Source organism: Dipodomys merriami, unplaced genomic scaffold, assembly GCF_024711535.1.
Source record: "Dipodomys merriami isolate MVZ:Mamm:240054 unplaced genomic scaffold, mDipMer1.0.p SCAF_342, whole genome shotgun sequence".
Lineage (NCBI taxonomy): Eukaryota > Metazoa > Chordata > Mammalia > Rodentia > Heteromyidae > Dipodomys > Dipodomys merriami.
In genome coordinates, this window is record NW_027204960.1 from 347314 (window position 1) to 363659 (window position 16346).

The window sequence follows — 16346 nt, forward strand, 5'->3', positions numbered from 1 at the left end:
AAAGACATTCAAATTGATGTTAAATATGTACCTTAAAAGATGGCATTCGGGGACAGTCCTTAGGCCATTTAGCTCAACAGACAAAGATTTTTAAGAATCAGAAACCTAAGCCAGGTACTTACTGCTCTTGCTGGTAATCCTAGCTACTTAAGAGGTGGAGACCTAAGGATCAAAGGCAGTAGGGGCAGACAAATACCAGAGACTCATTCCAATTAACTAGCAAAAAAAAAAAAAACAAGTAGAAGGTGAGAAAGACCAGGCGGAGGAGGAGGAGGAGGAAGAGGAGGAAGAGAATTAGAGATCTATTTGTTTAATACAGAATTGCAAACTGAGAAGGAAGATTGTCATCTGTGCTAGTGAGAATTCGGGGTACCCGGGGTCCCAGGGATGTGTATACCGGGAGGGGTTGCCTTTAAGGTATAAACACTGGAAGTGAATTTTCAGGAGGCAGTGACTTGAGCTGTGAGCTTCAGAATATTCTAGAAGCAAGATTGCTTCCCTTTTGGAAGTAGTCATTCATAGGTTTTGCTGAATGTGGTGGGTTTCACCACAAAGATCTAGACTTTTGCGAAGAGGAGACGCTCTGTTTTAACTCTGAATTTTATTGTCTTGGCACAGCACTGCTCACATGATTCGTGTTAGTATTCCTAAGAGAACACAGGTAAAGCAGTTACGTGTTAAGCAGTACCAGGAGCCTGACTGCAAGCACTAAATGTGTTTCAAATGTTATTCATCCATAACCAGCAACTGCTACGTGTGCGTTAAGATCCATCCCTCTGTTGCTGTTAAATAGCAGAATCCCCACTTTTAAAGACAAACACATCCAGATGGCCCGTTTCCTGGGGGGCTTCGAAAATCGGAGAAGTAGATGGAAATGTGAAGAGTCAGAGGATGAGTCGCGTTATACATGTGTATTAGTTAGAGTATCTAGTTCAAGCCATAACCTGTTAATACAGTTATGGATGTATGCGGCGGGAAACGTCATCCACACTATTGGAGCTCTGTGGTTGGAGCTGTTAGAGTTCTTCGCTCTCGTACAATCCGGATTGAGCTGCCAGACGCTGGAATTCTCCCTCTGGGTTAAAAGCTTGCTTCACATCTAAACCTTTTCCATTCAGGGCCAAATACTTGCTGAAAGTTGGCCTGACCCGCAACTGTTTCGGGGCCGGAAGAGTTTGGTTCGGACGGGCTGAAATAGATCAGACTAAAGTTAACTCACAAAAGCTGCCATTCACTAATGAGTTGTCCTTAATAGAAACTTTATCAGGATGGAAAAAAGCATTATAGAGGCAATCGCTCTGGATTTACAGGATGCTGGGTTTCTGGTCTGGAGGCTTGAACTCAGGACCGTGGGTTCTCATTTGACTTGTTTTGCTCAGGAGTCATGAGCTACCATGAGCCACGCCCCCACTTCTGGCTTTGTGCTGGCTCACTGGAGATAAGAGTCTCCAGGACTTTTTGCCTGGGCTGGCTTGATTTCAACCTCATGAGTAGCTGGGATTACAGATGTGAGCCCCAGTCCTTGCCCGGCTGCCTGTTTGTTTGTTTGTTTTTAATTTGGCCTTTAGCCTGGTAATGTCACATACCTGTGACATCCAATCTGGTGTTACACGTGGTCACTCCAGCTTCATTGACTGCCGACACGGTATACCAACCTCCGTCTTTTTTAGTCACATCTTTGATCAGTAAAGTAACTCTCCCAGCATTATCGTGATACAAGCTGGGAAGGGAAAAGAGGAAAGTACAGGTAGTAATTTCTGTGTGTCGGTTTGGATGAGGTCTCTGACCAACAAAATCAGGCTAAGAGGAAGAAGCAGATGAGAAGTCCAGGGCTGGGTCTAGTTAGGGCCAAACAGCTACTGTTTTTCTTGAATTGAACGTCTCACTTGATGATCAAAGTGCAACAGTACAGAGCACTTGCCTAGGTGCTCACGAGACCCAAAGTTTAACCCCCAACATCACACACACACGCGCACACACACACACACACTAATACCAAACCATCACCCCTCTTTATTCTTACATCATCTATTACCCTAAGCCATCTTTCTTCATTGTCCATTAAAAGATAAATCCCAGGTAACTTTATGCTTTAAATTTATGATGAATGAGCTTTTGAAGTCACTAGTGATTTAGTGAACTCTTTTATTATAGTTCTGTATGTATTTTATTTTTAATTTTAATATGTGTGTGTTGTGTGTATATTGGGGCTTGAACTCTAACTTAACATTTTCCACTCAAGGCTGGTGCTCAACCACTAGCAACACACCTCTACTTCCAGACTTTAGCTTGTTAATTGGAGACAAGTGACTCTTGGCTTTACCTGCCTGTGCTGGCTTTGAACCGTGAGCCTTAGATCTCAGCCTCCTGAGTAGCTGGATTTACAGGTATGAGCCACCAGCACCCAGTATCTATATGTACTTTAAAAACTAGACAAGCCAGGCACCAGTGGCTCACACCTGTAATACCAGCTACTCAGGAGGCTGAGATCTAAAGATTGTGGTTTGAAGCCAGCCCAGGCAGGAAAGTCTATGAGACTCTTATCTCTAGTAAACTATTCAGATAAGATCAGAAGTGGGCTGTGGCCCAAGTGGTAGGTAGACTGCTAGCCTTTAGCCAAAGGGACAGCTCAGGGACAACGCTTAGATCCTGAGTTCAAGCCTCAGGACACACACACACACACACACACACACACACACACACACCACACACCACACACACACACACACACACACACACACACACACACACACACACACACACACAAAGGGACAGCTCAGGGACAACGCTTAGATCCTGAGTTCAAGCCTCAGGACACACACACACACACACACACACACACACACACACACACACACACACACACACACACACACACACACACACACACACACACACACACACACACACACACACACACACACACGATAAATTAAGATCATAATTGCATGCCATTTACAATATCTGCTTAAGGTATAATGGGATCCATCCAAACAAAGTACAGGTAAGAAATACCTATTCCTACCTTATTCGGTCTGTGTTGAACTGGACCATTTCATTGTTCCTCTTCCAGAAAAGCTTTGGTGGAGGTATGGCTGAGATCTGGCATTCCAGTTTTACTGTGTCCCCTTCAAAAACTTTTTTACTCTGTGGTTTGTAGATAAACATCGGTGCTCTTTTGTGTTCTTTTGCTATGAGTTAATAAAAAAAAATCAAGCATTTGTAATATTATAAGAATTATAAAGCCAGGTGCCGGTGGCTCACGCCTGTCATCCTAGCTACTCAGGAGGCTGAGATCTGAGGATCGTAGTTCAAAGCCAGCTGGGGCAGGAAAGTTCGTGAGACCCTTATCTCTAATAACACCCCCCCCCCCAGAAAACCGGAAGTAGTGCTGTGGCTCAAGCGGTAGAGCACTCGCCTTGCTTGAGCTGAAGAGCACAAGGACAGCGCCCAAGCCCAGAGTTCAAGCCCCACGACCCACAAAAAACAAAAACAAATAATAATAAAAAAAAGAATTATAGTAAGTTAAACTAAAAAATCATGCAGCCAGGCGCTAGGGGCTCACACCTGAGAGCTAAAGATCATGCTTCAAAGCCAGCCCGGGCAGGAGACTCTTATCTCAAAACAAGAAAAGCCGGAAGTGGAGCGGTGGCTCAAGTGGTAGAGCACTAGCCTTGAGCAAAAGGCTCGGGGACAGCGACCAGGCCCTGAGTTCAAGCCCTAAAACCAATATACATACATACATACATACATACGGTAAAAGATCATGTGATATATTGACCTTAAGAGTTTTAAAAAGCAACAAGATTGAAAACACTTTTGAGTTTAAGTTAAAATATTATAATAAAAAATATTATAATAAACATTGCTTTTGTTTGTTTTTGGTCAGTCATGGGACTTGAACTCAGGGCCTGAGTGCTGTCCCTGAGCTTTTTCGTAGTGCCACGTCGGGTTTTCTGGTGGTTAACTGGACTTTCCTGCCGGGGCTGGCTTCGAACCGCGATCCTCAGGTCTCGGGTCCTGCGGGAGGCTCACCCAGGACGTCGAGCTGCACGGTGAAGGTGGCTTCCCCGGCTCGGTTCCTCGCCACACACACATAGGCGCCCGCATCCGACGCTCTGACCGCTTCAAAGATGAGGGAGTGAAAGCCCTTCTCAGACACGATCATTTTGTGCAGCTCATCCGACTGGACTGGTCTTCCATTCAGATACCACGAGACGTCCGGAGCTGGCAGGCCGCTCACCTACGCACAAACACCCAACACGCAGCAGGATTTTAAAGCCTGTGTCCGCTCAGTGAATTCTAAGCATTCTTCAGTACCTACATGTGATGAAAATGCAGGCACCCCAACAGGTGTAAGTTTGAAACAAAAACAATGGAATTAAAACCCTTGATGTGAATACAGAGTATCTCAAACTACATTTGTCGCTTTTACCCACAACCTCAGATTTCTAAAGAGCTTCTTTTTTTTTTTTTTTTTTCCAACGCTGAGGTTTGAACTGAGGGCCAAGCACTTGCAAGAGAAGTACCGAGCCACATCCCCAGCCTTCTTTTTTTATTATTGTTGGTGGTGGTGGTTGTGGGCTTGAACTCAGGGCCTGGGCATTGTCTCTGAGCCTCTCTTTGTGCTCAAGGCTAATGCTCTACCACTGGAGCCACGGCCCCACTTCCAGTGTTTGAGTGGTTCATTGGGGACTTTTCTGCCTGGACTGGCTTCAAACCATGAACCTTAGCTCTCAGGCTCCTGAGTAGCTAGGATTATAGGCATGAGCCACCAGCACCCAGCTTTTTCAGCCTTCTTTAACATTTCTCTTAATTACCATATTTAAACCTGTATTTGTTGGTCTCCGCAGGAATATGGAAATATGACTTTTCTGGACAACTATGACTGAATGAAATGCCAGAGACAGAACTGTGAGACTTGCTGTCTAAAAAATAGTTTTTTGAAAGCAGAGGATTTTTGTACTTGGGTCTACAAATGGCCGTCCATTAATTCTTGTCATAGACAAGAAATCTGGAAAAAAAAAAAAAAAAAAAACACGTTCTCAAAAAAAAAAGACAACACAACAGTCTCTTCTGAAAAGCTTGTAGCCAGCAGAACTCTTCTAGGCAAAGGTCAGCTGGGTGGGTAGAATGAACTTGATAATGGAGCCATAGAGACCCGTGCACGTTAGATACTCTCTTATTACGGCATCTTCATAGGTATATGTATTTACTGGTATAAGCATTTATTAGGTTACCCCTATGTAATCATATTAGGTATCCCTATGACTGCCTGTGATTTGTCTGAGTTTACAGACCCAGATAAGTTTGGTTCCAGAAAGTCTCTTATCCAAAACCAAATGAGTATAGGACATTTGGGGTTTTTCCTCCCAAAACTTAGTATTGCCTTATTGATTCCCGCCCTCCCCCCCCCCCCCACACACACACTAGTTTAAGAACGCCTCTCTTACTTTGAAATCCATCCTACAGAACATTCCTTCTCCCATGGACATGTTTTCTGGCACTTGGATGAAACGGGGTGGGTAAAACTTCTCTTGGATGGCATCTTGATCGTTCGCATCTGCCCTTGAAGAGGATCTACTTCTACGAAAATAGTAGCAATAACAGCTGCACATAAATGCTGCCGTCGCTCTTCCCTTCACCCCAGTCCAGTTCTGCCGTCAAGTCTGAAAGCCCAGCCTGTCTCCAACTGTTGGATCCTATGCTATCCCAACAGTGGAGCCAGGCCTTAAGAATGCCTTTGTTGCCAGGCGCCGGTGGCTCATGCCTGTCATCCTAGCTACTCAGGAGGCTGAGATCTGAGGATCACAGTTTGAAGTCAGCTGGGCAGGAAAGTCTGTAAGATTCTTATCTCCAATTAATCACAGAAATATCCAGAGAAGTGGTTCTGTGGGTTCAAGTGATAGAGTGCTAGCCTTGAGCAAAAGGAGCTCAAGGGACAGCACCCAGGCCCAGAGTTCAAGCCCCCAGACTGGCCAAAAAAAAAAAAAAAAACTCTTTAGGGGTGGCATATTTGATATGGCTTTAGAAATGGTAACAATTTAGAAACTTCTGGTTCAAATTATACATCTCTTTTTTTGGGGGGTCCAGTCGTGGGGCCTGGGCGCTGTCCCTCAGCTCTTCAGCTCAAGGCTAGCGCTCTGCCACTTGAGCCACAGCGCCACTTCCGGCTTTTTTCTTTTTGCTTATGTGGTGCTGAGGAATTGAACCCAGGGCCTCAGGCATGCAAGGCAAGCGCTCTACCACTGAGCCACCTTCCCAGCCCCCAAACTATACATCTCTGACTTTCTCTGTCTCTCCCTTGTTCCTTCAACTGATGGAGAAATGACCTGTGCTTACTCCAGAGCCTACACTGTCACCTTCAAGGATTACAAGTGGGCTTCCCTGAAGGTGAGGAAGTTGTTTCATATGGAGACATAGTCCTGGCTTATTCCATTTTCAAAACTTCCCCTGAGGTAGTTCTGATCATGAACATTTGATTGAGGAGAATTAGAGATTGGTACTTTAGCTCTCCTATCATTACCACACGTTTGCTGGTTTTCCTCATAAGTACTAGGGGTCATATTTACTAGTCAGTCTTCATCACTTTATGAGTTAAGTGCATGAGTTAGTCCTAATTTACAAATGAGGAGAGGAGAGCACAAACAAAGAGGTTAACTTGACCCATCTGATTTCCACAGCTAGAATGTGGCAGAGCCAGGATTCACCCAGGCAGGCTCAGATCAACTGACCCAGGGCCAAGCTCAACCTGGCCTTTGGTCATCATCCCAAACATTACAACACCCACACTCCTGGTTTCGTTATTGTCATTTTTCATTTTGTGGTACTGGGGATTGAACTCAGGACTGTGTGCTTGTTGGGCAGGTGCACTACCCACTGAGCCAAGCCTTCAGCCCACATTGTGTTTTGTTTTGGTCGGTTGTGGAGCTTGAACTCAGGGTCTGGGCATTCTCTCTGAGTCTCTTTGTGCTCAAGCTGAGCCCGTACTTCCAGTTTTTGAGTGGTTCATTGGAGATAAGAGTCTCACGGGGACTTTCCTGCCCAGGCTGGCTTCAAACCAAGATCCTCAGATCTCAGCCTCCTAAGTAGCTAGCATGACAGGCGTGAGCCACCAGCGCCTGGCCACAATGTGTTTTTAAAGAGTAGATAGTATACTTCTGTCACTGATACTGATACACACACACACACACACTACATTTTTCAGTTGAAGGTATTTTTAGGTGACAAGATACATATTTCTTTAAAAATTAAACAAGAGTAATTTACCTTACTTGTGCTGCAGGGACTTGGAGTCGTGCATGCTCAGAGTTGTGCTGCTTGAGAGGAAAACAAACCGAGATGTTAGCAGGTGATTGTTTGAGAAGAGCCTTTCTATTTTACCTGCTTGCTTTTTAACAAATTGTTGTTACAGCTCACGCCTGTCATCCTAGCTACTCAGGAGGCTGAGATCTGAAGATCATGTTTCAAAGCCAGCCTGGGCAGGAACGTCCATGAGACTCTTATCTCCAATAAACCACTAGAAAACTGGAAGTGGTGCTGTGGCTCAAGTGGTAGAGCGCTTGCCTGGAGCTGAAAGCTGAGGGACAGCGCCCAGGCCCAAAGTTCAAGACCCAGGACTGACCAAATTAAAAAAAAAATGTTGTTGCTTCTTTGTAAGGTCAGCGGCTGAATCTAGGGCCTCCTACGTGCTAGGCAAGCACTCTGCCACTGAGCTACATCCTCAGCCTTTTATTTTGGCTGCGTTTTTACAGTCCTGATTTTGTTTTCACCTAGTTAGTGTTAACTGTAGTGAGAAGCACGCAGGTTGGACAGAACTACTCAACAGGCGTTGCTCAGGAAAAGTAGGTAGACTTAGAATTGACTGCAGTTTGCTTGTCAGATCTTCGTTTTATGACAAAGGATGATGTGCGTCCCCAGGTGTATTTGGAATGGGAACACAAGGTACAGATTGTCCTTTGGTAAAACAGGAATAGACGTGAAGTCACCGGCGTTGGCCTGGATACCCTGGGTATTACGTCTGCCGCTTAAAGTGGAGTCAGCAGCAGTAAACATGTATTAGACTGGAAAATACCTCTCCTTTTAGCTCATGGCACGCTCCCACAGAGATAGGGGAAGGGTGACTTAAACGGCCTTAAAAAACAGCACTATTACTTCCTATCTAATGACGATGTTTTAGCCATTATCTCATTGATATTGGAGCACAAGAAGCACAGATGAAGTGGAGAAATCAAATCATGAATGGATAAACATTACAACAGAATTATATGACTAAATTTTTAGCACCTGATTTATGTATTTCACTGTTTTTCATCCCATGGGAGATTAAAAAAAAAATAAGTAGGAAACAAATATCTATGTAAGAAAACAAAAAAAAAATCTTGAGTACAAATAATTTACTTTGTGATCTCTTTAGTTAACATGACTTTGTATTTTTGTTTTTGTTTTTTTTGGGGGGTCCGGTCATGGGGGCTGAACTCCGGGCCTGGGCGCTGTCCCTCAGCTCTTCAGCTCAAGGCTAATGCTCTACCACTTGAGCCACAGCACCACTTCTGCCTTTTTTTTTTCTTTTTGCTTATGTGGTGGTAAGAAATTGAACCCAGGGCCTCAGGCATGCAAGGCAAGCGCTCTACCACTGAGCCACCTTCCCAGCCCATGACTTTGTATTTTTAAACAAGTCTTATAACACCATAGCAATTTTGGGCTAGCCTGAATCTTATTTAAGTAAAAATATCAATTATCAATCCAGTGATGTAACACATCAATTTTTTTTTACTAGCAATGAATAAAAACTAAAAGCATTCAAATTAAACAGGTTGGACATATTGTTTCATAGGAGATACGTTAGTTATAATTTGATGACATTTTGTATACTATACTCAAGCACAATGTTTGAGGTCTATAAAAAAAAGTAGAACCAATCTTTTTCTGATCTCATTATATTGTTGTTGCTGCTATGTATTTCCCCCCCCCCCCCGTACTATAGTTTTTGTTTTATTTTTATTTATTTATTTATTTTTGTTGGTCATGGGGCTTGAACTCTGGGCCTGGGTGCTGTCCCTCAGCTCTTCAGCTCCAGGAGAGTGCTCTACCACTTGGGCCACAGCACCACTTCTGGTTTTCTGGTGGTTCATGGGAGATCAGAGTCTCACAGATTTTCCTGCCCAGGCTGGCTTTGAACCGCGATCCTCAGATCTCAGCCTCCTGAGTAGCTGGGATGACAGGCATGAGCCACCAGCACCCAGCTATAACTTTTATTTTAAAGGTTTTAAAGAATACAGAGTGGCTGCCTAACAAGGTCCGTGACTTACAGCTCCCCAGAATATCTATTTGTTGTTGTGTTTTAATAGGAAGCCTTGTTTCCATACAAGGGTAGGACACAAGGAATTGAGTGTTACACTGGTATCACAAGATTATGTCTATGCACTGAAATGATAGATAGCTTATGAGAGGAAAAAATGATGGAATTGTGACTTCTGCCCTCAGCAAGATTCCCAACTCAACTTCATTGAATTTAGCTCTGATCCTTAAATGCTCAGATAAATCAAATAAAAGAGCAAAGAAAAATAAAACACTAGAACTATCAGAATGGGCAGTAAAATTTCACACACACACACACACACACACACACACACACACACACACACACACACACGCACACACACACACACTCCTATATCGCATGCAGAATGGAGACTACCGATATTTCTTTCTAATGGTAGCCTTTAGAAAAGCAGACTGCTAAAAATTACGAAGCCAGGCGCCGGTGGCTCACACCTGTCATCCTAGCCATCAGGAGGCTGAGATCTGAGGATCACAGTTCAAAGCCAGCCCAGGCAGGAAAGTCCATTAGACTCTTATCTCCAATGAACCACCAGAAAATCGGGAGTGGCGCTATGGCTCAAGTGGAAGAGTGCCAGCCTTGAGATGAAGAGCTGAGGGACAGCGCCCAGGCCCAGAGTTCAAGCCCCACAACTGACCAAAACAAAAAGAAAAATTATGAAGAATAAAAGCACAGCAAGGTGGGCGCATGCTGGTCAGTGCCGTAGCCCAGTTTCTGAGGAGGCTGAGATAGGATGGTCTACAGTCTGGGCACTCCAGGCCAGCCTGAGCAATACAGAAGCTCCCAGCGTCTCACAGGAAAAGGAGAGAGTACTGCAGTTAGACACATTTCAGTTTACCTGCGGTGAGTCCTGTGTGTCACTGTTTTGAACCTGAAACACAGCAGCTGCATTCTGTGGTCCAAGCAATCTGCGGGCCATCTTTTCCTCGTATGTCAGCCGCTGGGAAGAAGAGACAGCAGAGGCTTGCCATGAGACCTAAAGCTCCTGACTCCTACATAAACCTCCATCTACCGACTGATACGTGCTTTCCGTGTATTAACTTTCCTTCCTTTTTCTTTTTTGTTTGACCCCCTTCTATTTCATCATTAAGAAAGTCAGGCATTGTAATTCTAGCTACTCAGGAGGCTGAGTTCTGAAGATCTCGGTTCTAAGCCGGCCCAGGGGAGGAAAGTCCATGAGACTCTTATCTCCAATGAAGCACCAGAAAACCAGACGTGGCGCTGTGGCTGAAGTGGTAGAGCGCTTGCCTTGAGCTGAAGAGCTGAGGGACAGCGCCCAGGCCCAGAGTTCAAGCCCCACGACCGACAAAAGCAAGCAAACAAACAAATAAATGGCATAAGCACTTTTCTGTCACAGCTCTGCCAGGCCAGGGAGACTCTTCCTCCTTGCTCTGCGTTTCCTGACCCTCTCCAGTTTTTAGTGCAGTCTTGGTTACTCTCACATTCAAAGATCACTCTTGCTAAATAAACCGGTTCAAAGCAGGGAATCCGCTGTGTCAAATGCACTTGTTTAAAGACGTAGAATATTGTTTTAACGGTGCATAGCAAGAGCTGCATATTAATGACAACTACCTTCATTGTCCGGTGTCATATACCGAGATACACGAATAAGTGCAGAAGACAGTATTTCCCATCAGTTGTGACATGAGAAGGGAAACGTTTAAAACAAGAGTTTTCATTAAGTCGATTTTTTTTTTCTCATTCATTAGGTCATTCTTTTTCTTCATTAATTTCATTCTTTTACAACTAAAAGCCAATTGTTAACTTCACACAGGGCAATATAGAATTATTTTTCTTTCTTTGTCATTTGTGGGTCTGAACTCTAGGCCTGGGCGCTGTCCCTCAGCTCTTCAGCTCAAGGCTAATGCTCTACCACTTGAGCCACAGTACCACTTCTGGCTTTTTCTGCTTACGTGGTGCTGAGGAATCAAACCCAGGCCCTCATGCATGCAAGGCAAGCACTCTACCACTGAGCCACCTTCCCAGCCTCCCACCTATTTTTTTTAAAGGCAATATTACTCCTTGCTGCTTACAGGGATATAGATCTGTAATAGCAAAATATTTTTTCCCCCTTGTGGTGCTAGAACCCAGCCATGATGCATTCTGGACAGATGGTCTACTAGTGAACTGCATTTCCACTGAGATTGGGTGTTCTTACTGCAACTGGATTTTTATAGTGTGTCTCTTGGGGACAAAATAGAAACCATGCCCACTTGATTTCCATTAGGAAGGAGCGGGTCTTTGCATTTCAGCTTTCTCTCCAAATCTTGAATCAAAGCTTCTTTTGAGCCTTGTATCTCATGGTCAGGAGTCCTTGGTGCAGGCTTAGAATGTGCAGGCTGGGCTGGCTTAGCATTTGCAGGTTGGCCAACAGAAGATTGTTGATAGCTTTAAAGAGAAAAAGAAAACATTTGAATTATTTATTTATTGTTGCCTATTATGGGGCTTGAACTCAGGGCCTGGGCACTGTCCCTGAGCTGCTTTTGCTCAAGGCTAGTGCTCTACCACTTGAGCCACAGCGCCACTTCCGGCTTTTTCCTGTGTATGTGGTACTGAGGAATCAAACCCAGGGCTTCCTGCCTGCTAGGCAAGCACTCTACCACTATTTTTCTTTTTTAAGAAATAGAATTGAGCATTGTTAAATCATTGAGTCTATGACTTTGAACTATAATGTTATTTCACTGTGTGTGTGTGTGTGTGTGTGTGCGCGCACGTGTGCGCTGTCTGGGACTTGAACTAAGGGCCTGAGCTCTCTTCCTGATCTTTTGTGCTCAAAACTACTAGTGCTCTACCATTTGAACCATAGCTCCACTTTGGACTTTTTTTTTTCAGGGGGGGGGTTGTTTAATTGGAAAGTGTCACAGACTTTTCTGCCCAGGCTGGTTTTGAACCATAGTCCTCAGATCTCAGCCTGCCCCACTTCAGCAGGACATGGGGGAAGGCTCTAGGCATCAGGAGAAGGCCATCCTTCCTCTAAGATCTTCCCTGAAGAACGTTCAAGTGAGTCCTCTGCTCAATGGCAGCTGATGACTTCTGAGCTGCTAGATGATTTTTTTTTTTTTCTGGTCAGTCATGGGGCTTGAACTCTGGGCCTGGGAGCTGTCCCTGAAGTCTTCAGCTCAGGGCCAACGCTCTACCACTTGAGCCACAGAGCCACTTCCAGTTTTCTGGTGGTTCATTGGAGATAAGAGTTCCTCAGACTTTCCTGCCCAGGCTGGCTTTGAACCAAGATCCTCAGATCTCAGCCTCCTGAGAAGCTAGGATGACAGGTGTGAGTCACCAGCACCCAGCGGTAGCTAAACTTCTTAAGTTTGATTGATTGGTGGCTATTGAGCGGTGTCATGCTACCTGTGGTCTCCATGTTCTAGTTTGAAATGGTTGAAATGGGCAGAGGTATCTGTGAATACCACAAATCATGGCACACTCCTCCAGACTGATCACCCTCACTTCACACACCACTGGTGTTCAATAAAACATCCTAATTGATTTGAGTGGAATCTATAGTCTATACTCTCTCTGGCTTTCTGATGAATTTACACAGTTCCTGTTAAGTTTATGATGTAGAAAATCTCTCCAGCCTCTCTAAAATGAGTAACTCCTAAAGCACTGGCTGTTTCTTCAACCTTGTTTAGGTGATTTTTAAAGAAAGAAAAAGGAGGGCTGGGAATGTAGCTTAATGGTAGAGCGTGCCTGCCTAGCATGCATAAAGCCCGGGGTTGATTCCTCCATACCACATACACAGAAAAAGCTGGAAGTGGCGCTGTGGCTCAAGTGGTAGAGTGCTAGCCTTGAGCTGAAGAGCTGAGGGACAGCACCCAGGCCCAGAGTTCAAGCCCCACGACCGGACCCCAAAAAGAAAAGAAAAGTAAAGAAAAGAAAAAGATTCTGAACCATCCTTCAAAAGGACTTAGAAGTAAAATGGAATGGTAGTTCCTTTTAGTAGGGTTTTCACTTCTGTTGGCTTTGGGGATGAGCCCCATCATTCTAAGTCTAATCTGTAGGCACACTGGTGGGGGGGAGGGTTAGATCAGCCAACGTAGAACATGGTTATAGGGGATGCGTCTGTGGAGCGAATGAATGTTCATTACTGTAATCAAGATACTCTGCACTCAGATGGGCATTGGTGGCTCATGCCTGTCATCCTAGTGACTCAGGAGGCTAAGATCTGGGGACCGTGGTTCAAACCAGCCTGGGCAGGAAAGTCCGTGAGACTCTTATCTCCAATAAACCACTAAGAAAATGGGAAGTGGTGCTGTGGTTCAAGTGGTAGATCGCTTATTTTGAGCTGAAGAGCTGAGGGACAGCGCCCAGGCTCAGAGTTCAAGCCCCACGACCCATAAAAATAAAACAAAAGAAAACAACTTTGCACTCAAGTTGGTGGTATACAATTCCCATCCCTCATTTGAGATCTCCCCGGATTTTCACAGTTGTCTATTTTAAGTCTTAATGAAAGTTTCATTTCTTTGGTTACATAGATCATCAAAATCAAGTGCTTAAATAGTAAGCCATCCCTCCCCTCCCCCAACACCACCAAGGTTGAATTCCTGAACCGAAGTGGCAAAATTCCTTTAGTCTTGTATCTCTTCCTTCTCTAGGATGTAGAATGATAATAGGCTATTGTGATTTTTTTCAATGCTAGCTGACCATCTTCATAAGTCACACACAGTTTGTTAAAGCCAGTTGGAATGACATGATTCTATTTCATACTTTCATGAGGTGTCTTGGAGACCCCAAAGCATTCTTAAAATCAAGCTCAAGAACCATCAGATTAAGATGCACCTCCAGGTGCTTTATTCACCGAGTCATTCCTATTTTCCTATTTGATAGCTGCTCGTATTTAGAAACGAGTAGTATACTTGTTTGCAGCTTGATGGGTCTCTTTTTTTTCTCTCCTGGGTGATCTCCATGATGAATTTTGTTACGGAGCGGAACACGGAATCACCACTCACATAAAGCACCTGCTGTATGCCACACGGAAGCTCCTGGGAGGGAATGATCAGAATTAAAAAATGTCCCCTCCGTTTCTGCGTATGTGATTTGACCAAGTGAATAAAATGTTCGCTACAGGGGTCCCTACCAATGGACAGCTACTGTTTTAGACAGGACGAGCTGGAGGCTACTGTAACAATGACAGAGTCCTGCACCAATGTTCAAAGGGCTTTCCACCCTGTACAGCTGGACACAGCCTGCGTATCAAGTAGCTATAGGAAGATTAGAAGAGTTATCTGTGGAGACTGAAAATGGAACTGCTAAAGCTGGTTCTTTGATCTCCAGATTGGGGACGTCCCAGGCTCTTTCTTAGTCTCTATTTTTGTCTTTTGTCCTTGCTTCTTGGTTCTGCATAGAGCTATGTATATGGCTGAGGCTCCGTGAATAGTCATTTCACAGCTTTCTTCTCTGAGCAGGGCTGGAGTAGGAGGGACTTAACTAAGAAAAACATGATAGTCAGAAAAGGTTATTTTGTATTTTTAAATATTCATATGAGAAATTTGGAAATAATAGAAAATGAGATGAATTTTAAAACAAAAACAAATTGCCGGGCGCTGGTGGCTCACGCCTGTAATCCTAGCTACTCAGGAGACTGAGATCTGAGGATCACAGTTCAAAGCCAGCCCAGGCAGGAAACTCTTTGAGACTCTTATCTCCAGTAAACCACTAGAAAACCGGAAGTGTTGCTGTGGCTCAAGCGGTAGAGCGCTCACCTTGAGCTGAGGAGCGCAGGGACAGCGCCCAGGACCAGAGTTCAAGCCCCACGACCCACCAAAAAATAAAATAAAATAAAAACATAAACCAATCATCTGAGTCAATGTAGCCCAGAAAGACTACAATGTATGATCTGGGCATAATGGGAACTTGGAAGGGAAGAGAGAGTATGAGAGAGAGAGCTGTTCATTCTCGAAGGTACCTTTTAAAATATGACGTTAAGACTATGAAGGCGTCATTTTGAGTCAAAGCTGTTGACAGTGAGCCATTTCAAACAGGTTCAACCTAATTATCTGGGATTCTAGCACATGCTTTTGAGTTGTCTGATATTTTTTAATGTTTAAAAAATAGGAAAAAGTTTTCTTTGCACATTGATTTCCTGTTATCTGTTCAACTTGGCTTCCAGAGTTTTCACCAATGGGATTTTTTTAAAAAATTTAACCTCTAGAAAAGACTAGGAGGAATTGACATGCTTTTTATTAAATGTATTAATAGGCCTGGAACAAGACATATACCACCAATTTTTGAGATGCCTTTAATTCCCTGATGGTCTCTCTAGCCAAGAAATAGGAAAACTGATAGCCCCTGGTTTGCACAAGCACCAAGTATCCAGATCATACTTTAAAAAAAAGCACAACTACTGTGTACTTTTTCATATCAAGTTCTCTCCCAGGGCCTTCTCCGGGCTGTAGACATAGTGCATGCTTGCATAAGGCTGCAGGTATTTTTCTCCACTGGATTTAGATCTGCTAGCCAGCCTGAACACGTTACAGTCCCAAGTACTAAAGAAAATCTGAGTGTCATAGGCCTTCAGCTATCCAAGATTTTTGTCTAATCCATGCATGTGACTGTCTGAATTCCAGACTTTTTTCCAAAAAACCCAAAATTGATCATTCAAAACTCTTGTTAGCCAATTTGCTGCTCAGGTTTAGAGGGGACCGCGGCTAGGAAGACAGGACCGAGAAGAAACGGAATAATCTTTGCTTAGGTGAGAGAAACTTGATCTAAGGAAGGACAGACAGGAAGGAGGCCTTCATCTTAGCTGAGCCCAGACCAGGGAAACTAAATTTACAGCAAGAGGAACTTATGCCAGATCTTGACATTAAAAAAAAAAAAAAAAAGTTCATTGTGTTTGTTTGTTTTTTGTTGGTCATGGAGCTTGATTCTGGGCCTGGGTGCTGTCCCTCAGCTCTTCAGCTCAAGGCCAGAGCCCTACCACTTGAGCCACAGTGCCACTTCCAGCTTTTTCTGCTTATGTGGTGCTGAGGAATCAAACCCAGGACCTCCTGCAGGCAAGGCA

General features: G+C 44.2%; 1 protein-coding gene across 3 annotated transcripts in view; it reads right to left on the reverse strand.

The window, feature by feature from the left end:
- Positions 1-582: 582 nt before the first annotated feature.
- The window catches only part of LOC138803595 (myotilin), a 44217-nt gene continuing 28453 nt past the window's right edge, over positions 583-16346 (reverse strand). For 2 of the 3 annotated variants that reach the window (XM_069987656.1, XM_069987655.1), the window contains exons 10-17: positions 11557-11731; positions 10182-10283; positions 7270-7319; positions 5454-5586; positions 4036-4243; positions 3026-3191; positions 1587-1720; positions 583-1189 (exon numbers count right to left, since the gene is read on the reverse strand). In XM_069987656.1, coding sequence (XP_069843757.1) covers positions 1017-1189; positions 1587-1720; positions 3026-3191; positions 4036-4243; positions 5454-5586; positions 7270-7319; positions 10182-10283; positions 11557-11731 — 1141 coding nt within the window. In that variant the 3' untranslated portion in view covers positions 583-1016. The remainder of the gene's footprint in view (positions 1190-1586; positions 1721-3025; positions 3192-4035; positions 4244-5453; positions 5587-7269; positions 7320-10181; positions 10284-11556; positions 11732-16346) is intronic. The other variant, XM_069987657.1, reaches the window with a different exon arrangement.